Below are 25746 nucleotides of genomic sequence, written 5' to 3' on the forward strand. Positions count from 1 at the left end.
ACACCGTGAAATTCTCGAGCTAAGAGATAGATGCAATATACTATGTTTCATTTTGCTAAATGATATCAATTAAACGGGATATCAATTCTATAAATTGGATATAGCAATAAATAAAATCAGCAAAAGTCTTTTATTTTAAATGGAAGAAACTCTCCTTCCATCTAAAATAAAAGAATGAGAAAGTAATACAATTTATTATTCTTATATTTCTTAAGGGATTTGCTATAGAACAGCCTGCTGAAATTCTTTGTTTTTACAGCCGAATTTGTGGTCGTCCGATCGATGCCAAGATTCCTGCTCGCGTTATCCGGCCCGCCAAGGCTACTGGGCTGAGACCCGTTTGTTAAATCCAAACCCGCGAGAAACACAAGTCCTTGACCGGTCACCCGGGCCCACCCGGCCGATCAAAAGCGACAACGCGATCTCTCCCGCGTCTCATTCCGCGAAATTAACAAACGACACGCCGCCTCGCCTCACATCGCGCTCGCCATCACTGTGCCTGTGCGCGTTCGCGCACGGTGTCAGCCACCACCGCGATGCCGGGAGCGGCGGCGGGGGATGAGGCGGCGGCGGCGGCGGGAGGGAGGCGGCCGACGGCGTCGGAGCGGCGGCGCATGTACCGCGACCTGGCGCAGTCGCTGCGGTGCGGCCTCCGCGACGCGTCCGCGGGGTTCTCCTTCCTCCGCCTCCGCGGCCTCCGCGCGCTCCTCCGCGCCCTCCGCTCCGCCGCCGCCGCCGACGCCGACGCCCGCCTCTTCCGCCACTCCCAGGCCCTCCGCGACCTCCAAGGTGAGCGACACATCTCCTCCTCCTCCTCCTCCGCCTCGCCGCGGTGATCTGACCGGCCGACGTCATGGAATCGATCGATCGATCAATGCATGGGTGCAGTGGTGCCGGTGCTGTTCGAGCACAGCCTCCGGAGGGCGCAGGGCGACGCGGTGGTGACGGTGGGGCAGGTGCTCGGCATCTCGCCCGCCGTCAAGCTCAGCAACCCCGCCACCGACTCCGAGGTGGCGCTCGCGCTCCGGGTGCTCGAGGGTTGCTGCCTCCTCTGCCGGGACTGCGCCGCCGCCGCGCATCGCTACGACGCCGTCAAGGTGCACTCTCTCCTCCACTCATTTGCTTCCATCAGATAAAAATTAAAATAAAAATAAAAATCATCACGCACAAATTAGAATTAATTTCTGCTGCTGATAATGCATACGTGCAATTATCAATTTATCATTAGTTGGGGAATTGCTGTCACGTAGGGTTAGTCGTCTTAACTCTGATGGTGTGTGAGCGATCAGTACGGTAGAACTGTGCAAGTACGACCCTTCGCTTGCGAAGTTGGAGAGAGTCCTCGGAGAGGTGGGCCAAAAGAACATCTGATTCATTTTTCTGGATGCTTGCTTTTCTTCAGGATTTGGTCCATTTGGCCGAATGGTAGTACAGTAGTACGGTCTTTGCGTGTTGAGGCACAGGGATTTCGTGGTCCTGGGGCTCCTAGCATGAGGCGTTCTGATCAAATTCACTTCTGGTAGGAACTTAGGATTAACTTGTAGAAGGGAGGAGATATCAGAGATTCAGAACAGCATATCAACTTTGCATCAGTCCAGCTTTGTTGGGTAGTTCATGGCTTCATGCCACTTGTAATTTTGTGAAGTTGCAATGACTGGTATATCAGTGTATGTTACACTGAACATGGTTTGGGTTTTTTCTTGAACACAAAGCCATGGTTTCCTACTCTAAGAGCTACTGAACTGGTGTGAAACTTCAGGTTACGGTATCTGCCTTTGATTTCTGAGCACGTTTCTAATTTATGCATCAGTCCTGCAGCTTCTTTTTAAACATATCTAAGGTAAAACGTACAGGATATGTCACTAAACTAAGCAAGGAGTACTGGACCGATAGATAGATAGTTATGAAAAGTGTGCTGCGAAACAATGAAAATAAAATAAAGAAGCGAAGGAAGGGCATACATGAAACTCTGGTTTTGGCATGTAATTCTGCAGGTTAATTTTAGATGTTTACAGTATAACGAGTGGTCTTACTGCATTCAGTCAAAACTGTTTCTTGGGGAATCGGGTCCTTATTTGAAGTGAAAAAAATGTCCAGCTCCTTGGGAAGTACAGTCACAACGATCAACAGCTCCTATATCAGCATCAGAGTTGTTCAGGCACATGAATGCACTATTGTACCATAAGGAGAGTATGTCCGTTGTTGCGTCTATGTGCCATAAGGAGAGTACAGTCCTGTCATTTGTTGAAAAACAGAAAAGGCAGATCATTCATATACGACGACGTTTTAGGTAGTGACCAATTGACCTTAGGCTTATCATTTGTTGCGTATTATTGCGCCAAAGTGCACTGTTGCACTTTCATTGCTGTTGATGTTCCATCAGGATCAATCGATTAGAAAAATACTGTGATTTTTTATCCAATTTTCTTAACAACAATTTCCGTGCATTTCCTACCCTTTTCTTTTTCAAAAAGGGTACAGGAGATATTTTCTTTTGATTCAGAGAGATTGATATAAGGTTTTAGATATGCATTTCGCCGGGCTTTATTTGAAAGAATTTTTTCGAGGTATGCATTTCCATTTCCACTTTTGTGTGAAAGCATAGCTGGTTGGGTCACTTGTACTATGGTTGCTTGTTTTGTTGCTCATTCTTTCTATCAGCTACGAAAAATTGTTCTTGCCGTGATCATCTCATACTTATCCTATAACTTCCTCAGGTACTTCTGAACATTCTGATGACTCGGGGCACGCTTGAACAAAAAGCTTGTCTGGACACCCTTTTGGCGTTGATGGTGGATTCTTCAGAAAATTTGATGGTACCCTTTGGGCAGCTCTGTGTGCTGCATCTCTTCTTCCTATCTCTTTTTTCACCTCTCGTCATTTTCTTTTTATAGGATTTCAAGGAACATGAAGGACTAGATAAAATTGGTGATCTTGTTAAGGACACACAAAGAGATGACAATGTAAGGTCTGTCCATACAATACACATTGCATTATAATACCATATGATACTTTTTACATAAATTTGCAATACAATTCTCGCCTCACATTCTTTCCCCCCCCCCCCTTTTTTCAGGCTAAAATGTGCAGAATTTTTGCTTCTGTTCTCTAGAAGTGCAAGTGAAAAGGGTGATGCTACCTTCGTTTCATGTATGCAAGAGGATCTTAAGAATATTGTAGGGGAGAATTGTGCATCTTTTATCTGCTCAAAGATTTTTTTCAGCTCAACACTAGATTCAGAGGTGACAGAACCTGAACTAAACATTCATGCGAAGCATGTATTGGATCTCTTAGACGGCCGTCAATATGCTACTGTGCCTCAACAGGGTGTGGTCTCACCTTAACACTGGGGATTCATTTGCGTCAGAAACCCATCGTATATAACTAATTAATAGCAAAATGCATCAAATTATTACTTGCTCTATAACGGACCACTTATTTATTTCATTTTGATAGATGTTCATGCGACCTATATGTACTAAAGTACATCGAGCGGTTTAATGGGTCAGGACTTGCAAAAAAATCACTCAGGTTTGATATTTACATTATTTGCTAACAACTTTAAATATGTGCCTACTTTGTGAGTAATAAACATTTTTCCTTGTTTGTCCAGCACAACATCAATGTTTTCAAGCGACAATTATTGAGATAGTTGTTGTTGTCTGATAACAACATGGTTGAAGATATGAAAAAGGAACTAAACAAGATTGTCGATTCGCTCTAGATTTTATATAGTACAACAATAAATCTTATTTATTTATTTATTCAAGGGATACAAGTTATTTATTTATTTAAGGAAGTGATCATATTTACTTGTAATAACACATTTGAGATTTTCACATTTATAATTTATGGATTTTGGTTAGGCCATATTCGGTTTGGCTGGAATCGGCCGGGGTCATGGCCCAACCCCCGTGGATCAACCCGGCGAGGAAACAATCCCGGCCCATAGGAAAAGTTGTATTCGGTTAAGCCCTGTCGCTTATTTTAACCCGGCTCACCACGGGGTTCCCCTATTGTCCAGACCTGGGAAAAGATCATCTAGTCCGAAGGCGTGGAAAAAACCCTCGAGAGGAGTGGAAAAATCCAACACTTTGGCAAGCGCAACATCTGATAACCTCCGACGAACCTATAAAATCGAAGCTTCAGTCGAGAAAAGCACTCCAATAAACAAATTCATCTCGCTGAGGACAACAACAATAAAGAGAGTTGTTCTTGGACCTCATGGAGCACACGGTGGCACGCGGCATAGATGGCCAGCATCCGGGAGGCAACGTACGTGACCGTCTCATACTCGCGATACTGAAGGCCAATATCTCCATAGGCATACCGCACCTTCCACCGCGCGGCTTGCTGCTCAGAGCCCGAGGGCGCACGCAGGTCATCGATGAGCACGCCGCCCGTGGCAGTCGCGGCTAGCTCGGTGCAGGTTCCCTTGGTGCGCTCGAAGGAGGCCGAGAGCAGCAACACCTTCAGGTTCATCTGTGCCTTGTCCTGGTCTACATAGTCAGTCGTGCAAAGTGTCGTCAGTGAGGCCAAGCAATTCATCGAGCGGGTGATGTGTGGGAGAGCGGGAGGGGGGTAGCGGAGGGTGTTACCTCGAAGGTACCGCTTGATGGCGTGGCGGAGGGAGAGGGGCACGAGCTGGATGCCTTGGGACTGCTTGCTTTGGCCGCCGCGCGGATGGTCTTTGGTGTCAGCAACCTCGGTGTCGGGAAACTGTTTTATTGCATGTCATATAAATGGTTGTAAAAAAATATGAAAAAAAAGAACAAGATAGACCAATATGTAATATATCACTCCACAAACATGCAAGTTAAAATTCAACTTCTATAAATTGTAACAAAAATAACAAACAAGACTCAAATTAATATATGTATATTTACAGTTAAATTTGTTATTTTTTTTACAACTTGTATAAGTTGAATTTAAACTTGCATGGTTGTGGAGTAATATATTATATATTTATATATCTTGTCAATTTTTTTGGAAATTTTGCGCAACCATTTAGTTGACATGCAATAAACGGGTGGACGTCCACTCGAGCTATCAGAATCCATCTCCCCTCGGTGCCGTCTCCGTAGGAGCGCCGCCGCCATGTCTCCCCTCTCGTGGCGGGTGGCGTTCTTTAGAGCTAACCCCCTTTTCTCACCCTTGTGCGAGTATCATCTTGGTTAGGAGTGGGAAATGAACTGGTTCCATACTCCGATTTACCGTTGGACGTCATTGGACGGTTCAGATCAAGAGGTTGAAAAGTGTCACGGCCAGTTTTACACAAGAAACCATAGTGTGTGATTTTTGTAGGCGTCGATATAAATCAAGTTGATCGCATATGATCGCTAAATAGATTGATCATAGCACCTTTTCTATATAGACCTACCACTTTAGTTCATGCACAAAAATATTTCAAATTAGGTTTTCATCATTGGTACTGATTCTAGTGTGATCAAGTTTTAACCATCCAATCTAAATAGCGTGACTTAGATTGGTTTGATGAGTGTTTCCCTTTATCTAAATACTACTAGTATTTGAGTTATGTTATGGTAAATATTCTAAATTGGGTCATTACCATTGTTAGCGACTTATGTTATTGAATATCCTATTCTAAATCCACATACAACTTTTAGTGCTCAAGTCCATGTTAAAAAATATTCTAAACAGTATCACTAAGAATGCAAGCGACTTGATTTCAAGAATATCTCAAATTGTCAACCATCTATTCAAATATAGGACTGCTTATGTAATTTTGGCAAGAAGACCCTTCATCCCAATCAATTTTCACATCCATCTGATCAAAATCTAACCGTTCAGATCAACCAACACATTCATTTATATACCAAACCCTACCCCTCCCCCATCTTACTCCCTACTATCGCCGCCGCCACCCCCACGCCTTCTACTTCAATTACTCCCTACTATCGCCGCCGCCACCCCACGCCTTCTACTTCAAGCGCGTTGCCTCCAATCACACCTGCCAATGAGCCCTCCACCAACCATCACCCACCATGGTTTCTCGCTGAGCTACAGCGAGCACCCCCATCCCATCCTTCTCCGTCTTTGGTGGCTCTCGCCGCTGAATCCACCACCACCGCTCGTCACCATCTAACCAATGGTTGAGTTTCTTTCGCTGCTACCACTGCCTACCACCGTCCTCCATCCCTGCGGCTCCACTGGCACCCTCTTCGTCCTCCTAGCACCAGCGCCCACAAGGCCTCCCCCGCCTCCCTCTAAGCCGAGGAACCCTCCTTTCTCTAACCCTATCCCCAAGATCTAACCGGTCGGAGTCACCACCGTCGCTCGTTGGAGTTTGTCAAGATCATCAAGAGTTGAAGGAAAAACTTAATAGAGCATGAATCGTGAAGCAGATCTGAAGGTCAGTAATCTACTCCCTCCGCTTCGAAATGTTTGACACCGTTGACTTTTTAGCACATGTTTGACCGTTCGTCTTATTCAAAAACTTTTGTGAAACATGTAAAATTATATGTCTACATAAAAATATATTTAACAATGAATCAAATGATATGGAAAGAATTAATAATTACTTAAATTTTTTGAATAAGACGAACGGTCAAACATGTGCTAAAAAGTCAACGGCGTCAAACATTTTGAAACGGAGGGAGTATAAAATTTTCACCTTTAATTTTCCATGAGCATAGGTTAGCATTTGCATTCAAATATAGGCGGATCTGATCCATCCAAGGTGAATTGGCAACGGCACTTTGCAAAACAATCCCCTTTGCTCGGACATCCCGCCTCGCCGCCGGCGCGCCGCCATGAGCCCATGACCAGGGCCATGCGCCTCCTTCCTCGCTGGCCGGCTCTGGCTCCTCCCCTCTGCTCCTGCGAGGCACGAGTGCGAGCTCGCTGAGAGATTCTACCGCGTCCGCCGGATCGCGACCGGCGGCGGCGTCCATCAAAGCGACGCGCTGCGGCCTACTTGTTTGCGGTAGTGACCTTCGCCGGCAGCGCCCTACTCCCCGGGCCATGGTTTTGCCGAGGCAGAGGCGACTGGAAGAGCGAGTAATAAATCAACTAGATATGTTGTTTGATAGTTTCAGAATTCAGATACAAATGTACAACATATCAGATACATGAAGATTCTTCTTGCTTTGAGCTTTGATACGAGTTACAGCAAAGGGCAAGTTACAAAAAAAGAAAAAAAAACACAGTTGCGGGTGATGCTCTGAAATCTGAATGCAAATGTTTGTCAGATAAAAACTACAGCAGAATTGCAGAATGCCTCTTCAACTTTGCGTGTAATGCACAGCCGTGTATATACAGTTGCACACAAAAACACCTGCCTAGCCTAGCCACATTCTGCATCTGCGAAGATGGGGTTTAACATTCATCATGATGACTAGCAGTCTATCTTCTTGTCCTGAGGCCATCCAAATTCATCCAAGAATGATAATATCACACCGTTGGACCAACCAAAACCAGTCTGCGAATAGAGATGTTCAACAGCTCAAATTAGAAGAAAAGGCAGGGTAAGAGATCACGGTTTCTGCTTTTATTGGTGTCGTAATCATTGTATGAGAGGAAAAGGGAGTCACAACATGAGTAATTCTGTACTCATGTTGTGAGTCACAACATGAGTACAGAACTGTACAGAGATGTTCTATTGATGCGTGAGCACAACACAGGAAGGATTTTTACTTGAATTTAGAAGAAAACAACCATACCTGGGGTTTGTATTCACCCCCACCTCCAGATTTTCCACAGGTCACCACATCGTACTTCTCATGCATCGCGCCGGTAGCCTTATAGGCATCATAGTTTGTTCTCACCCACCTCGTGGCAATGTCCTCAGCAAGTTCCCTTGCCTCTCCTGAACCAGACCTCAACAATCCCTCGACTATCAGATGCTGCAACGGGGCCCATCCGTTTGGAAAATCCCTGTTCAAAAATAGAGGAAACCTGTTTAAGCGAAGGAAACCACATGGTTTCAGGGAGAGAATGCTCTTCCAGTGAACTGACCATTGTTGCCCTGTGTTTGATAAGGAAGTTGCGATTCCTGCAGGTTGCAGTAATCCTGATTTCTGGAGGCTTCTCATGACTCTCACTGATTTTGCCTCATCGACAAATTGCTCCAAGCCTAATTATGTTTCAGACAATATTATTCAGTAACTATGCAAGAAAAGGGTGAAAGATTTTTTTTTATTTTTTTAAAAAAGAGTAAGAGCTGTGATGTGATCACTAGAGTTATAATACTAACTACTAAGAACAGCTCCAGCAGTTATAAACATGTAATGAAGAAAGCAAGTTGTAAGATAAATGACAGACCGACGCACATCATGAAGTATGAGCATGATACAGAGACAAACGTGTTAGATACTTTCTATAAGATTTGTCTGCATTAACTGTTCAGTTTCTAGCCATTTGGTGGTTAAAATTTCATGGGATACTCGTACTAGACCTCATAAAAGGAAATTCAGGACAAGGCAGCCAACTCATGAAAAATATGTAGACAGATACTACCGTGTAGTTTTAGATATTCCCAGAATAAAGCATTACACCCTGGCATTAGAAGATAAGCACAAGGATGGGGGGTCTACAGGACAAACCTGAATGTTGAGCATTTAACCACAAAGGTACAAAATTAGAAGCAAAGATGGCGCGGTTCTGTGAGATAGATTTCCATTGGTAGACTCCCTGTAAAATAGTAGTGTCATCAAGTTAATAAAATCAAGGTTGCTTGCACAAATGGAAAAGAATATAGGAGATCAACAGATATCAATTGGGAAAACCTGGCAGTTTCCATCAGTAGGAAGCCAGTAGTCAAGCCATTGCTCCATGTCAGCGTTCCACAGAACAGAATCAATTGCATTATGGCGTGCTTTTGAAGCCTCTGAAAATATTTCTGATGTTGTGCTCTCTCCAATGAGTTTAGCAAAGAAAGCTATGTCCTGTTCCATCTGAGTTGTGTACAAAGTGAGGACCATGTCAAATTTCTGAGCATTGTTGACTTTACCAATTAAGGATATTTTTCCCAACAAGCATCTCTAGCTATTATGGGCACATTAATATTGAATAAGCGAACTACAAAGCATTCTAAACCTGATGCATACAAATCATGCTGAATCTATAAACTATGTGTTCAGAATTCGAATATCATGACAAACTCCATACTTTGCTGAATCTGTATGTCATGCATGTTTGGAAATCAAATATCGTGACACGCTATATGTCATACCTTCAATATGAATGTGTTCAAGTCCACAGGTATTATGCAAGATGTTGTCAGAGTTGTCATGTCAGTAGAATCCCTGGATAAGCAGTTAAAGAAAAACTGAAATCAGCATGTGGCATCACAACAGTGAATTTGATATCATTGGAGCTCATAATGTCTTCTTTAGTACTGTGCACGTTAACTAATTAACAGTCAAACAAATACATTTCTATCGGTAATAACAAGTTTTTTACATCCAACCTCATCCATCGAGAGCTAAAATCCCATCCTGTTTCAGCTGTAGAAGCAACTTGGTGGTAGAATTTTTCTTTAGCAGCCGTAGAAAGTTTTGAAGCAAATTCCTCATCCTAAATTCAGAACAGACCATAGTTAGTTAATCCTTGAGAAGCTGCCATTGCCACCAGCAAGTTAACATCGTGAACATCATCAAAACTTTACAATTGTTGCACTTTCTGGCCTAGGTTTGTTCCACATAGCCTGGTAGCGACTCAAATTATGTACCCGTCCATGATTGTCCATTACTGCCACATTGTGAACCTCTGCATGAGTACATGACAGGATCATTGTATAGGGAGATTGGTTCAATCATGCAAAATTGTAAATATGCTGTAAAGTGGCTTCAGTCATCTGTTACCTGACATCCAGAAACTATGCTCTTTCAGCAGTGAGGGAAATACCCTCCTCACAAAAGCCATATCACCAGTTGCCATGTATATGTCTAAAACCATGGAGCTTAAAAGTGGTGGCTGGCTGCACAAAGAGTCAAAGACAAGGTCTCAGATAAGGACCATATAGTAATACATTGCATTCTAAGTTATATATATTTAGTTTGCAGTATTAAGACTGGAGGTAATTCTCGGTGAAGGAAAATTAATGAAGGTCCATTAAACTTCACATAAAAAAAATGTATTTACTTCCTTAGCAGCAGATAGACAACATGACAAAAATGAACTACTTTGTGTTGAAAGCACAGAGTACAGACCATATTTACCAAACAGTATGCTATGGCAGAGAGGCTATCACCTTCGGTTAGTGTAGTACGATCTTGCCCCGTTCAGAACAAAACCATATTTCTCAACAAGATACACAAGATTAAGCACGATATCCTTTGCCGTCTCATACATTTTGCTCACCAGTAAACCTCTGCATCCAATGACATAGCAAACAAGAAAAAACATTGTAAATCAATACTTTTATCTGGGAGGCATATTTGATCAGCGCGTACTGTACACTTGTACGGTACTACGGTATTAGCAAAAATGTAAGCATGAAGTCAAGACCTGCATCATTTTCTGTGGAAGCCACTGAATTAGAAACCAAGATCTTCAGTATTTACTGACACTCTGAGAGCCACTATTACATTGCCATTTCCATGAAAATGCTACTGACAACAACCTTTTTTTTTTAAAGAACTACGTCATATCCAAAAAAAAATAAAAATCCTAGGGATGAATCTGATTTTTTTTTTGATAGAGGGGTAACTCTCACAGCAATTTCCTAAGAAATCTAAAGACAGATCACCCTGAGCTTTGTCAACGCCGGCGTCAATCAACAACCTCATTCTGGAAAGCTAAAATATATCCCCATAGGCCATGGGCACAACCAGGCCGGTCAGGAAAGCGCAACTGCCTGTAGAATATTCAGCCGCCCCCAGTATCCAGCAGGTCGTGCCATAGAAAGAGACAAGTGAACCTTTGGAGATTCGACACTTGCATGTTCCCCCGAAATGGCCATACCTAACAAGACAACAAGTGCAAGAACACGTGTTGTGTACTATGTTATGCACTATTGGTGGAAACCTGGATTCATCAATTATTCCTCTCCACGCAAAGATGTTCATCAATCATACGTGATGATCTAGCGCATTCGTGATGACCAATAATGGAGCAAAGCGGGACGGAATCATGGATGGATGCGGAGATGCAGGGTGTACGGTACGGACCTGACGACCCAGTAGGAGTCCCAGTAGTAGACCTCCCGGAACCTGGAGCCCGGCACGACCACCCTGCCGGGGAGCGGCAGCAGCGTGTGCCGGTCGGGGCGCGCCGCGACGGCCGGCGCCACCCGCCGCGTCAGGTCCTTCCACAGCGCGTGCACCTCCAGCGCCCAGGCCCGCGCCTCGGCGCGCTCCACCCTGGGCAGGAACCCGGGGGGGTCGCGCTCGAAGTCCGGCGGGTCGGCGGCGGCGACGAGGTCGGACCCGGCCAGCGCGAAGTACCTCGAGATGTAGGCCTCCATCTCGCCCCTCGACGGCGCCGCCCGCGGCAGCGACGCCAGCGCGGCCGCCGCGCTGGCGTCGGCGGCGAGCGGCAGGTCGACGTAGAGCTTGGGGTCGAAGTCGTTCGGCCCGAACGCCCGCAGCGCCTCCGACTGCACCCGCTGCAGCAGCCCCAGCAGCGCCTCCGCCTCCACGCCACCCCCGGCAACCGCGGCGGTGGGCGCCATGTGAATCGGCCGGAGTAAGGGGACAGAAAAGAGGAAGAGTACGAGGAAAACGAGAAGTTTGTGAGGACGAGGAGGCCGAGGCGGCATTCGCTTCCGTTTTTAATCACCCCCGCGGCTGTGGGGTGGGGACAAACGTGGCGCGCGTGAGCGTGAAACCGCTCGAATTCGAAACGGTCGCGGTTGCGTTGCGTTGGTTGCGTCGGCGAGCGAGACGACGACGAACGACAACGCGCGCGCGCCGCTCCTCTGCTGCTGCCGGAAACTTGGTGCGGGCCGATCGGCGGAATATTTGGGCTAATGGGCTGCCGTGCCGCGTGGGTTTCGGCTGGTTTTTGAACCCCCTCGGGCGGTAGCACATTGGCACATCGGCATCGCCGATGCCGATGGATTCGAGATGCTTTGCTGCTTGTCGCAACATGCCGACCACCGTAAAAAAAAATTGCAGCCTCATTTTCTCTTATACTTATACTCCCTCCGTCCCACAAAATAGCAATCTAATATCGGATGCGACATATTCAGTATCCAGTATTAATATTAGGATGTGTCTAATCCGGTCCTAGGTTGCTATGTTCCTAGACGGAGGGAGTACTTATCATCTAAAATTTAAATTTTCAAGTTTAAATTTGAAGTTTATTTTAGGTTTTTTTTATTGAAGTTTACTTTTAGATCGTTAAGAACATTTACAAATTAATTTTTGTTTGTAAATATGTGTTTTGGCTTATTTGGTACCAAATGATGGGGGCCCTGGTGTGATGGGTGGCCTTGCCGGCGGCCACGGCACGGCACCGCACCGGCCATGAACGGTACGGAGTACGTGCCTGGGTGGTCCGTCTGTTGGGTTTCATCAGAGCCGAGGTTGGAGATCTGGGTGGCAATGCACGAGTTGATGACCACCACCACCACATGCTCGACAGCGACCGCCTTTCAAACTTTTTAGTGATCATCTACCGGTGGTCGGTGGTTCGTGTCGTCACTGGAGTAGTAGTTACAAACAGGTCATGTCTGCTCGTACATTTTGTATACCTACAGTAGCTGTCTGGTGTTTTTGTCAATTTCGTGGGCTGTGGCTATCGAACTATATATCGATGAAAGCGTGAAGCCTCGGAACTACATATGTGCAACGCTTACTGGAATTCATATGTTAAAATACCTATGGGAATTTTGAGCATAATTTAGAGAGAGAAAGAGAGAGAGAAGCAGAGTACTGTATACTGTTGAGTACTTGAGCATATACGTTCCAAAAGAAAACATTGTTCGTATTTCAGACGAAGAGAAACAATAGTCAAAAGCATTCGTCCAATTCCACACGTGAGTACCCGGAGAGGTCGCTTAAGATAAAGTAGACAACTAATCAGGCTATGTGTTTGTCAAGTCTGACGGCCTGACGCCACGTTGCCGGCTAAAAAAAAAAACAGAGAAAGAAGAGTATGCTTCCATGTTGATCAGGGGACGCCACATTGCACGTTATTCTTTTCAACATTATGAAATTACAAAATTCCAGGTTCACACTACGCATGGTGCATCCAACACTTGATAAGTAGCAATACTACCTGAGAGAGAAAAAAAATACTCCCTCCGTTTTAAAATATTTGACGACTTTTTAAGTACGTGTTTAACCATTCGTCTTATTCAAATATCATTTGATTCATGGTCAAATATACTTTCATGTACACATATAGTTTTACATATTTCACAAATTTTTTTTAATAAGACAAACGGTCAAACATGTTTAAACATTTTAAAACGGAGGGAGTATACAGACATCAGAAATCACGATCCACAACTCACGAGTGAGGATTCAGAGGTGAAAACACTGAAACCAAACCAGAAGGTGATCAATATCAAACAGCAGAAATACAGTATATTACAAATTTAGATATAACAAGGCACAATTTCCATATCATATTAGAGGGAACATATATAATTAGACAGATATCAGAAAGATGTTATCTCTGTAAAAAAAGAAGGTAAAACTGCAATGCTGGGGTGTGATCAGCAGCTTGCTTATACATCATGCACCCGAGATGCATTTTCAGCAGCGAGCTACATATTAAAGTTATGCAAAAGAAGGCTAATTAACAAACTATCGAAGTCAATCTCTATCAGGTTCTATTAGCACGGCCCCTGAGAACTTCCAAATCCATGTCATCAGGGTCCGTGGCCTGAATCTCAAAGTGCACACCGTCAAGCTCGTGCCGAAATTGGTTCCTCGACACGGCGTATATGGTCTTGGCTCGGATGCGGGAAACAGAAGGGGACCTGAAAAGAAAAGGAGCAACGGTAATATGGCCGTGTTCTAAGAACTTGGTTGCAGTCCTTTTGTCACATAAAACCTGGAGAACTTTGGAACAAAAACTAAGTTGTTCTGTACCATGAAAAACCCATGAGCCGCATGCATTTGACAGATGAAAGATCACTTCTTTTTGTCATTTAGTTTGTTTTCAGTACTAGTAACTGTTGCTATGAAGTCACTTCATCGTTCACACATCTTACTGGATAACATGTCATTAGTCAAACTGCTGAGTAAAGATGTGGCTTTGTATTTATCCTTACAATAAAGGATATGTTGTTCTTATGTATTTATTTATCCTATCAATAAGAAATCTGTAAAACAACAATTAGACAACCACCAGCTCATTGCATAGGCCACAATGTACTGAGTATAATTGTTTAACCAGCTCTGAGTTACCGCTTTTGTTGTTATCCTAACAAGAAACTTATATAGGCACACCAACTGAAAATGAAAGGAGACATCAAGCAAGTCCCAAACCTAAAGCCCCAAAACTGAAGCTGAGAATGAGGAGAAACAGGTTGCAAAAGAAAGACTGACCATGAGATGAAGAATATCTTGCTCTTCCTGCAGTTGTCGTCGCTGACGAAATCCAGATCGTAGACGGCGTACCGGCAGTCGTCGGCGGGCAGCGACGCCGTGAAGTCGTCGTAGCTCTCCCCCGGCGCGCCGGTCTTCTCGACGACGATCTCCTCCCGCCTGTCGTCGATCTTGAAAATCACGTAGCGGTGCACCTTCCTCCTCTTCAGCTCCCAGAACGCGCTCTTGCTCTTCTCCGGCACCTCGATCCACGCCGGCGAGCCGCCGCCACCCTAAACACCAAAGTTCACAAATTCCCCCGCCATTAGAACACACGTCTTCCTCCTCCTCTCCTACTTAGATCGAAAAAGAACAACAGAAGGAGGAAGAGCAAAGGCGACAACCATAACAGTGAATCCAAGAATCTCCATGGACGGTCAGACCATACACCCACACCCACGCTACACTACCAAGAAAAGCAGAGGCGGATGGGGTTTAAAGGGAAGAAGGTGAGATGGGAACTCGTACTAACTCACCCATGGCAACACCGCCGCCGCCGCCGCCACCATGTGCCCCGGCGCGCGCGTCACGATCCTGGTCTCGCGGCGGAGGGGGGACTGATCCGAGGGAGGCGCGTGCAAGAAGGCCAAGGATTCCCACGGGCCGAGGGGAGGAGATTGGGTCGGAGGATTATTCTAGTGGGGTTTTTTGGGGTTGGAGGTGGAGTTCAACGAGGGCATTGATGAGATCATGGGGATTCGTGCGGGGCGGCGTCCCGCCGCGTCCCCTCGAAACTCAGGGCCTGTTTGGTTTCCAGGACTTATTATAAGTCCCTATCACATCGGATGTTTGGACACTAATTTGGAGTATTAAACATACACTAATTATAAAACTCATTCCATATCCTTGGACTAATTCGCGAGACGAATCTTTTAAGTCTAATTACGTTATGATTTTGACAATGTGATGCTACAGTAAACTTTAGATAATTATGGATTAATTAGGCTTAAAAAATTCGTCTCGCGGATTAGCTCTCATTTATGAAATTAGTTTTTTATTAGTCTATGTTTAATACTCCAAATTAGCGTCCAAACTTCCGATGTGACATGTGCTAAAAAGTTTTAGCCCCATCTAAACACCCCCTCAGCTTCTCGATCGATCTCTCTCCACCGCCGCCCCGGCGCCGTCCATCTCCCACACGGGCCACGGCCCATGGTGGATGCCTATGTTGGGCCCAGCCCATTAATGTTGTGAAGTTCGTGGAGCTAGGCCAGTCCCGGAATAAGTCCATTTTGCCTCCCTCATCTCTTGCGCTTGCGTGAATAACATCCCTCAACCGAAAAACCGGGTATAATGCCTCCTCCTTCTCTAAAAACCAGAGCAAATCACCTCCTTCGGTGGTTTTGCTAGCGGTTTCGTCCGACGTGGCGTGTTGACCCGGTTGACAAGCTGACTCAGCGTGATGGGACCCACATGTTAGTGTGTAGCTCTCTATCCCCCTTATCTCTCTCACCCAGCGTTTCTCTCTCTCCTCATCTCTTGCGCGTGGGAACGGCGGTGGGGAGCGGCACAGGCGGTCGGAAGCGGCGGCGGCGGGGACGGCGGTCGGAAGCGGCGGCGGAGGCGGCGGCAGTGGCGGTTGGGACGGCGGTCGGGAGTGGCGGCGGTGGCGGTGGCGACGGTGGTCGGGACCGGAGAAGGAGGCGGCGGTGGTGGCGGTGGGGATGGCGGTCGGGAGCGGAGAAGGAGGCGGCGGCAGTGGTGGTTGGGATGGCGGTCGAGAGCGGAGACCTCCCGGCGCCTGGCGAGCACCTCCCCCACCGCCGCCGCCCACGGGGAGAGGATCTCGCCGGCCTGCTGCCACCGCCGCGTTTCCCCCTCCGATCCGCCACCACCGTCGCCGGCCGATGCCTCCCCCGCCACCGCCGCCGCCCACGGGGAGAGGATGTCGTCGGGAGGTCGCGCGCTGGGAAGGGAGCTCGCCGATCGGTCCGCGCACAGGTAGAAGAGCTCGTCGGCCGGCTGCACGAGGGGGAGGAGCTCACCGGTTGGCCGTGTGTTGGGGAGAAAGCTCGCAAGGCGGCCGAGCGCTGTGGAGGGAGCTCGCCGGGGTGGCCTGCTGCTGTTGCTGCTTCCACACCGCCGCCGCTACCCGTCTCCACTCCATGACCACCGCAGGCGCCGTATGCTGCTTCGGCCGTCCCCACCGTCACTACCGTTCCAACTGCCGCTCCCAACCACCGCCGCCGCCTCCTTCTCCACTCCCGACCGCCATCGCCACTGCCACTGCCACCACTGCCGCTCCCGACCGCCGTCCCAACCGCCACTACCGCCGCTTCCGACCGCCGTCCCCGGCGCCACCGCCGCCGCTACCGACCGCCTGCGCCACTCCCCACCGCCGTTCCCACGCGCAAGAGATGAGGGAGAGAGAAAAAGGCCGGGGAGAGAGATGAGGGGGAGAGAGAGCTACACACTAACATGTGGGTCCCACCACGCTGAGTCAGCTTGTCAACCGGGTCAACACGGCACGTCGGACGAAACCGCCAGCAAAACCACCGAGGGAGGTGATTTGCTCTGGTTTTCAGAGAAGGAGGAGGCATTATACCTGGTTTTCCGGTTGAGGGATGTTATTCACGCAAGCGCAATAGATGAGGGAGGCAAAATGGACTTATTCCGCCAGTCCCTCTGGGTGGAAAAAGTACACCGAAGGTCCCTCAACTTGTCATCGAGTTACAAATTTGTCCTCAAAGCGCAAAACCAGATATCCCACATCCCTTAACTACTCAAAACCGGTCACAATAAATCCCTCAGTGGTTTTGATCCCGGTTTTGTCCTACGTGGCTGCTGAGTCAGCGTGGGATCCACGTGGGCCCCACATATCAGCCGTCCAGGTCAGTCTTCTCTCTCTTTCCCCTCTTCTCTCCCTTCCTCTTATCTCTCTCTCACTCTTCTCTCTGGTGCTCTGGGCAGGACCGCGCCGCCAGCCGACGGGTGGGGAGGAGACCGACGGGGCGAGGCGGGAGAGGAGGTTCGGCGGCCGGCGATGTTGTGGCGACGACGACGACGACGACGCGGGAGCAGGAGAGCAAGGCGGCGGCGACGGCGACCACGTGACGGCGTCGGAGATTGCCCACACCTGCAGCGCCCGCCGCATCCGTATCTCCCTCCGTGTCGCCGACCCGCCGGCCGCCGGCCGTCTCCCACCTCTACATCCACCGCCTCGACGCCGACGACCAACATGGCCGAACGCCTACGACCTCCGCCACGCCGAGGTCGTCGCCGCCCACCACGGCTCTATCCTCTTCCGGACCCGCGTCCCCTTCGCCGACCCGGACTTCGTCGCGCCCGGACACTTCCCCGTCGACTACTTCGTCTACACCACCGACGCCGCCGCCGCCTCTCCGCCGTCGCTCACGCGGCTTCCCCCTTGCTTCATCGACGGCTTCTCCGACCCAGTCGAGGACGAATACTACAAGCCGTACCAACTCCAGCGGCGGCAGATCATGCTAGACGAGAACATCGGCTTCCTGTCCTACTCCAGCAACGACGGCGACGAGTTCGTGGTGGCGGACATCAGGAACTACCACTGTGATTCCCTCGAGCTCTGCATCTTCAACCACCATGCCAACTCGCCGTCATCGTCGCTGTCGCCAGAGCAATGGAGGATCCAACATCTTGAGATGCACCATGCCTCGGCACGCAAGATCGGCCGCAGCAAGAAGTAGCTCAACGATGGGTGAACGATGTCGTGCTCACCCTACACGGCCGCTACCTGTGCTGCGTCAACTTGTACAACAGCATACGCCTCATCGACACCTCGTGGGTCCCACGCTGACTCAGCAGCTACGTAGGATAAAACCGGGATCAAAACCGCCGAGGGATCTATTGTGACTGGTTTTGAGTAGTTAAGGGACGTGGGATATCTGGTTTTGCGGTTTGAGGACGATTTTGTAACTCGATGACAAGTTGAGGGACCTTCGGTGTACTTTTTCCACCTCCGGGTTGCCCAAATTTGAGAGCTCGTTTATGTTTACTTCCGGAATCCGGACCCTGCAGCTGGATTGTTAAGGCCCATACAAGATTAAGGCCCAAAATTTGCACCAGTTCAAGGCCCAAGTGTCATTCCGGCCCGCACACTCCCGCGCCGCCGTCGTCGTGGTCAGTCAGTGTCAGCCGGCTTCCCCTCCTCTCCCCCTTCCCCCCCGCGCGCCGCCTCCCGACCCGGCCATGGCGTTCGCGGCGCGGAGAAGCCTCGCCTCCCGCCTCTCCCACCACCTCACCCGCCGCCTCCACCCGGCGACGGCGCCCCACCTCCTCGCCTCCCACTCCGACGACGACCCCTCGCCGCCACCCGAGCTCCCACCATTCCCCCACTCCCCGTCTCCGCGCCACCCGCGGGCGGGCCAAGCCCTAGACCGCCACCTCCTCCCCTTCTCCCTCCATCACCTCGCGGGGCTACGCCGCCGCGGCTTCTCCTCGGCCGCCGGCGAGGTCGATGCTGCCGCGGGCGTCCTCGCCGACGCCGCGGCGGCGGCGGAGGCTGTGCCGGCGCCGTTCCCGGGGGAGGTGGCGGCGGCGGCCGCTGACTCGTTCTTCCCCGTCGCCGCGCTGCAGCACGTCATCGATTACATCCACACCTTCACCGGTCTGAACTGGTAGGCTTTTGCGAGGTTGCTTTTACGATTTGGGATCTGTCTCGTTCGATCGTATGATTGATTGCTTGCTCTCTTCCTTCTACTCTCGTGTGGGATGCGGTTAGGTGGGCCTGTATTGCGCTGGCGACAGTGCTGATCCGGAGCGCGACCGTGCCGCTATTGGTGAACCAGTTGAAGGCTACACAGAAGCTAAATGTAAGTTGCTCTTAATGTGATTCAGCTACATGTTTATAGCCATAGTGTTTGCTTGATGTTTTTACTGTGTGCAGTAAAAGAGCTTTGCATATACAGACATAACAATTTAGCTTGAAATGTTAAATAGAGCCAATGATATTTTACTGCTCTAAGTGCTCATCAGTGTTATTGTTCTCTTAATAATGTTTAGAGCAATCATAATTCATAAGAAGTAGGAGAGCGCTCACACCACCTTATTGTCTGCCTTTTAGCACTTGTGCATTATACGTCCCTCGGTCCAGTTCATCCTGTTGAACTATGTGATTATTGGATCATAGCATTACCAAATGCATTATCATGGCACTCAATGTTCAACTATGTGATGAAAGGATCTTATGAAATACTTACTCTAATCAATATATTTGATGCTGGGAGTACTAAACTTAATATTCCCAACGCCAAATATTGTTGACTGGAGGGAGTATATTTTTATGGCACTCAATGTTGGAAGCATAATTTTGTTGTGCATGTCATCACCTGATAACGCAATACTGTAATATGTTACTCCATGCTATGCATAAGTTCTCATCTCATGTCATTGTTTGTCAAAACTCTGTAAATTTGACCAGTCATCTTAAGTATTTGGATTGGCGCTCTAGAAACCAGTGTAATAGGCTCTGTCCAGGGGAGTTGAATGATATAGTGCTGTTTCCCTCCATCCAAACAAGTTGGTTCATTAAGCATGCTAAAGTAACACAAAATTGATGCATAGGACAGTTGCCACCTCCTTAAACCTGCAAGCATTAGACTTATGCAAAACTAGTTCTTTTCAGATGGAGGATTGAGGGAACAAAAATTGCAAAGAGAATATTACTAAAAACATAGTTTTACAATATATATATTTGAAATACTTTTTGTGGCATGCCTGGACAATCTTTAAGGTTTCAAATCATAATAATTTTTTTAAACAAGGTTAGGTTACTTATATTGATATAGTAAGGATTTGATGTATTTGAATAATGGTTTGGAAAACAATTGAGATTTAATCGGTAATATATTTAGTTAAGGGGTAAGTAGTTTAATTCTTTAGTTTAGTGCACCAAGTGATCAAGTGAAAAACCAAAATTCCTTAATCTTGTGAGTAGTTCTCTAGATCCAAAGCCAGGTTTGCAATCACCGAACAAGGTTATGCATAATGCAAACATTGCATGATATCAAGTACATGGTGTCTTATACTTATTGTTGCTTGTCCTACTTTATTTTATTTGAGCAATTGAGTTGGATAATTGCTGCGTGCTTTTACTTCATGTGAAGTTTTCAGATTAATATTGGACTCTTTCAAACTTGCACATCTTGCAGGCAATAAGGCCAGAGATGGAAGCCATCAAAGAAGAAATGAATGTGAGATTACATTCTTAGCTTGTCTAGATTATAATTTGTAAGATAATTGACCATGGAGAAGATTCATTTAATTATTATTTTTTAAATGCATGCTACGCCTAATGGAGCATGGTTTAACCTTCACAACTATTCCTTGCAGGCGATGGATCCAAAATCAGCAAAGGAAGGGAAAGCTAAAATGACTGCACTCTTTCAAAAGTATATGACTTCACTAGATTACTCATATATATGTTTTAGAGGGAATGCAAGGCTGAGATTATTTCCTTCCTGATACATACTGGTCCTAATGTATTAAGAGTCTTGAATCCTTTTTGTGACATTTACTGGATGCTAAAATGTTGTGGAGCACATATCCATCTTTCTTAATTATCTTTCTGTGTACTTGCTATTGAACACATAATCAAAATTGTATCAAGATAGTTTTCTTATGGTGTACACTGTTATGTGGTGTATATGGAAATAATGCTGTTTTATTTTCCGGTTGCTCAAACAATCTAACCTATTTTGGCCCTTCTACAGGCATGGCGTTAGTCCATTTACTCCACTTAAGGGACTCCTGATCCAAGGGCCAATATTTATGAGTTTTTTCTTTGCTGTAAGTTGCCACATGGTCTTACTGACCCTTCAATTCTTCTCTTGTTCATTGTTTATGTTGTTTTTTTTTTCTTTGTGTCCTTATTTTCTTCCATTTATAGATAAGAAACATGATTGACAAAGTACCATCGATGAAAGGAGGTGGATCACTTTGGTTTACTGATCTAACAACACCGGATCCTCTTTACATCCTTCCAGTTTTAACGGCATTGATCTTCTTGGTGACAGTTGAGGTATACACTTTGTCTGGTGCATTTGTTGTGTTTGTCATTGTGGAAGTAACCTGGTGCACTGCTGCTTGTTGATACGCTTATATTGGTAGTGCAATAGAAGTTCTTATCTACCCCTGTAGGCCGTAAGCAGTTTTGACTTTTGAGGTCATCATGTTTTTATGCTTGAATTTTTTTTCCTGGCTGTATCATCCAGTCCACGTAAGTCTGTTCCAGTAAATTGTGGATTCATCTGTAAACCTACCTCTTCAGTTACATTCTTTGTAAGTTTGCATATAGTAATTATGCTTTCATGGACATTTCTCTCCTTCATAACACCTTGAAAGTCAAACCATTTACTGTGCTGGTTATTTTGCTTAATGTAATGAATAACATGTGCTACCTCAGCTTAACTTGCAAGAAGGAATGGAGGGAAATCCTATGGCTAGAAAAATGAAGAACTTTTCTAGAGGAATGGCTGTTTTGACAGTCCCATTCACAATGAGTTTTGCCAAGGTATATCACTGTGCTGATGACTTATTAGTCTTTCTGCATAGACCTGAGCTTATGGATGCAAAATGATCTGCAGTGAGTTGTATGTAAATATTAGAAATACTTCTGGTGGAATATGTTGTTATTTCTTAATTTACCAGCATTAAGGTATGCATATTATATAGCAAGATCTCTTGCAATTCTGTTATGTCTTATGAGCTCACTGGCTTAATGGAATAGAACTTCTGTGAATACAAACAAGTTTCATACAGAAACCTTGATTAAGGAGAAAAGCCTGAAAATGTAACTTAGAAAATTAATGAGTACAGAACAGATTGTGTTTGAGGCAATTAATGAATAACGACCATATAAGAGAGATTGCCCCACTTGACTTGACTGACAAAGTCTGTGACTCTGTAAGGCAGATCACCTCATGTATCTGTTGGGCATTAGTTTGGTTTTAGCGGATACTATGATATTTTGCTCAGATAAAACAGTAGTAGTTAAGGATATTCAGGTATTACCAGTAGCTCATTGATAATCACAATATCAATATGCATATCAAATTTATAGAGACAATGCCCATTGATTGGCAAACATATTTCAAGTGCAACACTTTTTATTTCAACTAACCAAATGAGTTTGATACTCTTGTTTTCAACTGTACCATATTGTTGTCTCAAACATCTCTCTTTATTTCTCTAGGGAATTTTCTGTTACTGGATTACATCAAACTTGTTCACTCTGACATATGGTTTTGGTGAGTATGGCCCATGCCTCAAGATATGATTTCTCTTGGACCTTGTACTCTTTTTTATAGTCATGTCGTATGTATTTGAATTTTTTTTTCAGTTATCCGGCGACCGGCTGTGAGGAAATTTTGTAATCTTCCTGCTTTGGAAGCTCAGTCTGCATCTGCAAAGAAGCAAATGTTCAATCTATTTGGTGGATCCAAGGCATTAACTACAGCAGAGTCACCTGTAGCAATTACGGGAGGTCCGCAATCTAGTTTGGAGCAACCTGATGCTGCTGCTCTGGGCTATCGGGTCAAAAATCCTGAGAAGAAGGCAAAATCCAGAGGCAAATCTCGGAGGCGCAGGTAAATTGTCGGCACACAAGAGCCTAGATGAGCAAACTGTCATTTGGCGTTGTGGTCAGTGGAGATTTGACATTTGTGGTGGTAAGATTTGATTTTGCATGAGATAAAGGCTGGCATTGCTTTTTTGGTGGAATAAGCCAGTTTAATTTTGATAGACAATAGCTTATACACAAATGTAACTTGAGTTATTAAGTAACTTTACAAAGATCAACGTTGTTGTTCGTTTCCAAGGATTTAGGTGAGAATAGCTTGTTTCTTGGAGTTTTAGTAACGCTCATTGGCACCAGAGACCAAATGTTGTAGTTCAGTGACACCAGTGGTTCGGACCATCAAGGGGTAGGAATGCTTGTTTCTTTTTCATGACTAGATATTTTTTTTATGATTAGATCTTTTGTATCTGCACATATGTGGAGGTCCTATTCATGATTGTTTAGAGGGCTTGTGCAGCAGTTGTGCGCCTGAATAAAAAGGTGAACAGATCGTGAAATGAACCGGTTCCACTTGCGCTGTGGTTTGTTCATGAACCCACTAAAACATTGCAGTTGAATTTCTCATTGATTGTGAGACCTGAAGGGTTGTGATTTCCATCATAACCTTTGATATACATGAGCCAGTAGAAATTGTTTGTTATTGGGCGCCCGTGGTATTTTATTGGGTAAATTGGCATGTATGGCCTGTTTGGAGATCTTGCGGTTGCAATTTCTTATTGAATCAGAAACTTCCCCCAAACAGTTCAACTTTTTTAGCTTTATTATTTTGTTTATTCATATGTTTATCTGAATCGCTTATTGGCAAATAAAAATCATTTATGAGTAAAACTTTTATATGTGTCCTTAGCAACTCAAAATCAAATGTTGTAAAATAAATTACGAGATGAAAAAACCAAAAAAATCCAATTCAAAATTTAGTTTTATAAGCATAAGCATAAGCCAAACAATGAGGTTTTTCGTTTAGATTCTGAGAAGATGTAGTTTTAGAATTTAGAAAATGAATTAGAAGCTAAAAGCTGGGAAACACAAATTTTTCAAATTCTCAAAAGCTGACTACAGACTAGTTGTTTGTTTATCAGAATTTTAAGCTCTTCCAAACAAACTCTTACCCTAATTTATTTCTCGTACCCTGCATATTAGTTTTCACTATCTTTGTTAATTGTTATAGTTTCTTGACTGGTGATCCGATAACTGGTGGGAAAGGAACAGTCTTGCCGTTCTGCCAATCCTTGTTTACTTCTTTTTTTTTTTCGAGAACTAATCCTTGTTTACTTCATGTTCCAGTCTTCCTTTCAAAACAAAACTTTTTTTTTTATTTTTGCTCAAAAGAACCTTCACCTACTCTGAGATGTGACCCAAACACTGCGATTCGCTAGCTTGTGAAGGGTAAAAAACGTGGCTCATAGATCAGCCTTTCTGGGAGATTTTCTCTGGCCTGGTTTACAGAGCCAGTCACTATAACTTCACCTGAAAACCGTCCTTCGATATTCCTACCCATTTACACCCTGGTTGTTTTCCCTAACAATTTCACGGTTGGTGCTCAATCTCGTCTGCGTTTAATCCCTTGTCAATTGTCAATTTGTCATGTTTAATACTCCCATATTCTTGCAGAATCATGTGCAGATTGGATAAATACTCTCTCCCTCTTGAACCATATGAAAATGGATGGCACAAGTGGGGGAAAGAAATTTGACGAGCACGTATCGACATTGTCATGCCTTGCGTGAACAGTGACATAAAATGATCCAATCAGTTTTCACTTTATACCGCTGAAGTTGACGCCAACCAAGAATGTTTCATCTTTTTCGTAGAGCTAATCAATTCAGATTGATTCAAACGACAATTCTCCAAGGACTGAGTACACCAAAGTGCTATATATCGTTGGTATGAAGAGAACCAAATATACCAAGGAAAAAACAAAGGATGGCACGGCAGTTCTCCAAGGCCAACGGTTGGTGCCAGAGTAATCATCGTTGCGATGGATTATCTGATTTTTTTTATGGAAGCTATTTGAAGGTATAAATGAATTAATTAACTACTACAAAGTTAATCGTAAAAAAGACTAATACAAAATTGAAAAGTTGATTTAGAAGTCCAAGAAAATTTTACCCGAAACATGGTCTCAAGTAGCAGTGAATGAGATGAACGCTCTCTGAATTCTGTAGGCCTTTGTTGTCAATTGTCATCTAGTTGCGCGTGTATTCAGTTCTGCAAATTCCATATTTCCATACGATTGTTAATGTCAAACGAGTAAACGACTAAACTTGTCAATTCTTCCTTCAGTAGTGCTATCATGCATGTACAGCCGTACAGGCAGACATGTGAATGCAGCAATGCGCAACGCCGACACAATACCCGAACTGAACCAAACTCTCCACACACCAACTCCCAAGCCTAGAACTTGTTTTGACCAGGGAGAAAGCGTAGAATCAACCACACGGTTCACACACCAACCCATGAGGCCATGAAACATCAGAACAGGCATGTTTGCACACTGTACAAAACAACAAAAATACATCAGACCAGAGTCCATCGGCCCCATCGTTTGGCTTATTGCACAAGTAATTTATGAGTAAAACTTTTATATCCGTGTCTTAGCTATCTAAAAGTGAAAGCTGAAAAATAAACATCGATGAAAAAAACCCTAAAAACAATTTCAAATTTAAAGTTAAAAATTTAAATTTTAGA

The 25746-nt window shown here is 45.5% G+C and overlaps 4 protein-coding genes across 7 annotated transcripts; 2 read left to right on the forward strand and 2 right to left on the reverse strand.

Moving 5' to 3' along the window:
• Nucleotides 1-480: 480 nt before the first annotated feature.
• LOC107276299 (uncharacterized) lies at nucleotides 481-3870 on the forward strand. 3 transcript variants are annotated; one of them, XM_066304483.1, is made up of 7 exons: nucleotides 481-789; nucleotides 889-1097; nucleotides 2718-2816; nucleotides 2895-2968; nucleotides 3077-3376; nucleotides 3457-3531; nucleotides 3614-3870. In XM_066304483.1, the coding sequence occupies exons 1-5, from the start codon at nucleotides 537-539 to the stop codon at nucleotides 3342-3344; spliced, it is 903 nt and encodes a 300-aa protein (XP_066160580.1). In that variant the 5' UTR covers nucleotides 481-536; the 3' UTR covers nucleotides 3345-3376; nucleotides 3457-3531; nucleotides 3614-3870. The 3 variants fall into 3 exon arrangements, with proteins under 3 accessions (XP_066160580.1, XP_066160579.1, XP_015613438.1); XM_066304482.1 differs by having other exon boundaries at nucleotides 3077-3531; XM_015757952.3 differs by having other exon boundaries at nucleotides 2895-2963; nucleotides 3077-3531.
• Nucleotides 3871-7066: 3196 nt separating this feature from the next.
• On the reverse strand, nucleotides 7067-11922 carry LOC4349141 (probable trehalase). Its single transcript, NM_001423089.1, has 11 exons — nucleotides 11133-11922; nucleotides 10214-10333; nucleotides 9825-9940; nucleotides 9629-9729; nucleotides 9431-9537; nucleotides 9194-9266; nucleotides 8748-8915; nucleotides 8565-8652; nucleotides 7978-8095; nucleotides 7683-7896; nucleotides 7067-7441 (listed from the first exon to the last, which is right to left on the reverse strand). The coding sequence occupies exons 1-11, from the start codon at nucleotides 11720-11722 to the stop codon at nucleotides 7358-7360; spliced, it is 1779 nt and encodes a 592-aa protein (NP_001410018.1). The 5' UTR covers nucleotides 11723-11922; the 3' UTR covers nucleotides 7067-7357.
• Nucleotides 11923-13449: 1527 nt separating this feature from the next.
• On the reverse strand, nucleotides 13450-15109 carry LOC4349142 (actin-depolymerizing factor 10-like). 2 transcript variants are annotated; one of them, XM_015757901.3, is made up of 3 exons: nucleotides 14981-15109; nucleotides 14466-14737; nucleotides 13450-13894 (listed from the first exon to the last, which is right to left on the reverse strand). In XM_015757901.3, exons 1-3 carry the CDS (start codon nucleotides 15011-15013, stop codon nucleotides 13738-13740), a joined length of 462 nt encoding a protein of 153 aa, XP_015613387.1. In that variant the 5' UTR covers nucleotides 15014-15109; the 3' UTR covers nucleotides 13450-13737. The 2 variants fall into 2 exon arrangements, with proteins under 2 accessions (XP_015613387.1, NP_001410017.1); NM_001423088.1 differs by lacking the exon at nucleotides 14981-15109 and adding an exon at nucleotides 14849-14914 and having other exon boundaries at nucleotides 13479-13894.
• Nucleotides 15110-18652: 3543 nt separating this feature from the next.
• On the forward strand, nucleotides 18653-23555 carry LOC4349143 (mitochondrial inner membrane protein OXA1-like). The gene is made up of 9 exons (XM_015757295.3): nucleotides 18653-19099; nucleotides 19204-19294; nucleotides 20633-20674; nucleotides 20814-20872; nucleotides 21194-21269; nucleotides 21370-21501; nucleotides 21886-21993; nucleotides 22675-22729; nucleotides 22822-23555. Exons 1-9 carry the CDS (start codon nucleotides 18672-18674, stop codon nucleotides 23070-23072), a joined length of 1242 nt encoding a protein of 413 aa, XP_015612781.1. The 5' UTR covers nucleotides 18653-18671; the 3' UTR covers nucleotides 23073-23555.
• The last annotated feature ends 2191 nt before the right edge of the window (nucleotides 23556-25746 follow it).

Source organism: Oryza sativa, chromosome 10, assembly GCF_034140825.1.
Source record: "Oryza sativa Japonica Group chromosome 10, ASM3414082v1".
NCBI classification, from domain to species: domain Eukaryota; kingdom Viridiplantae; phylum Streptophyta; class Magnoliopsida; order Poales; family Poaceae; genus Oryza; species Oryza sativa.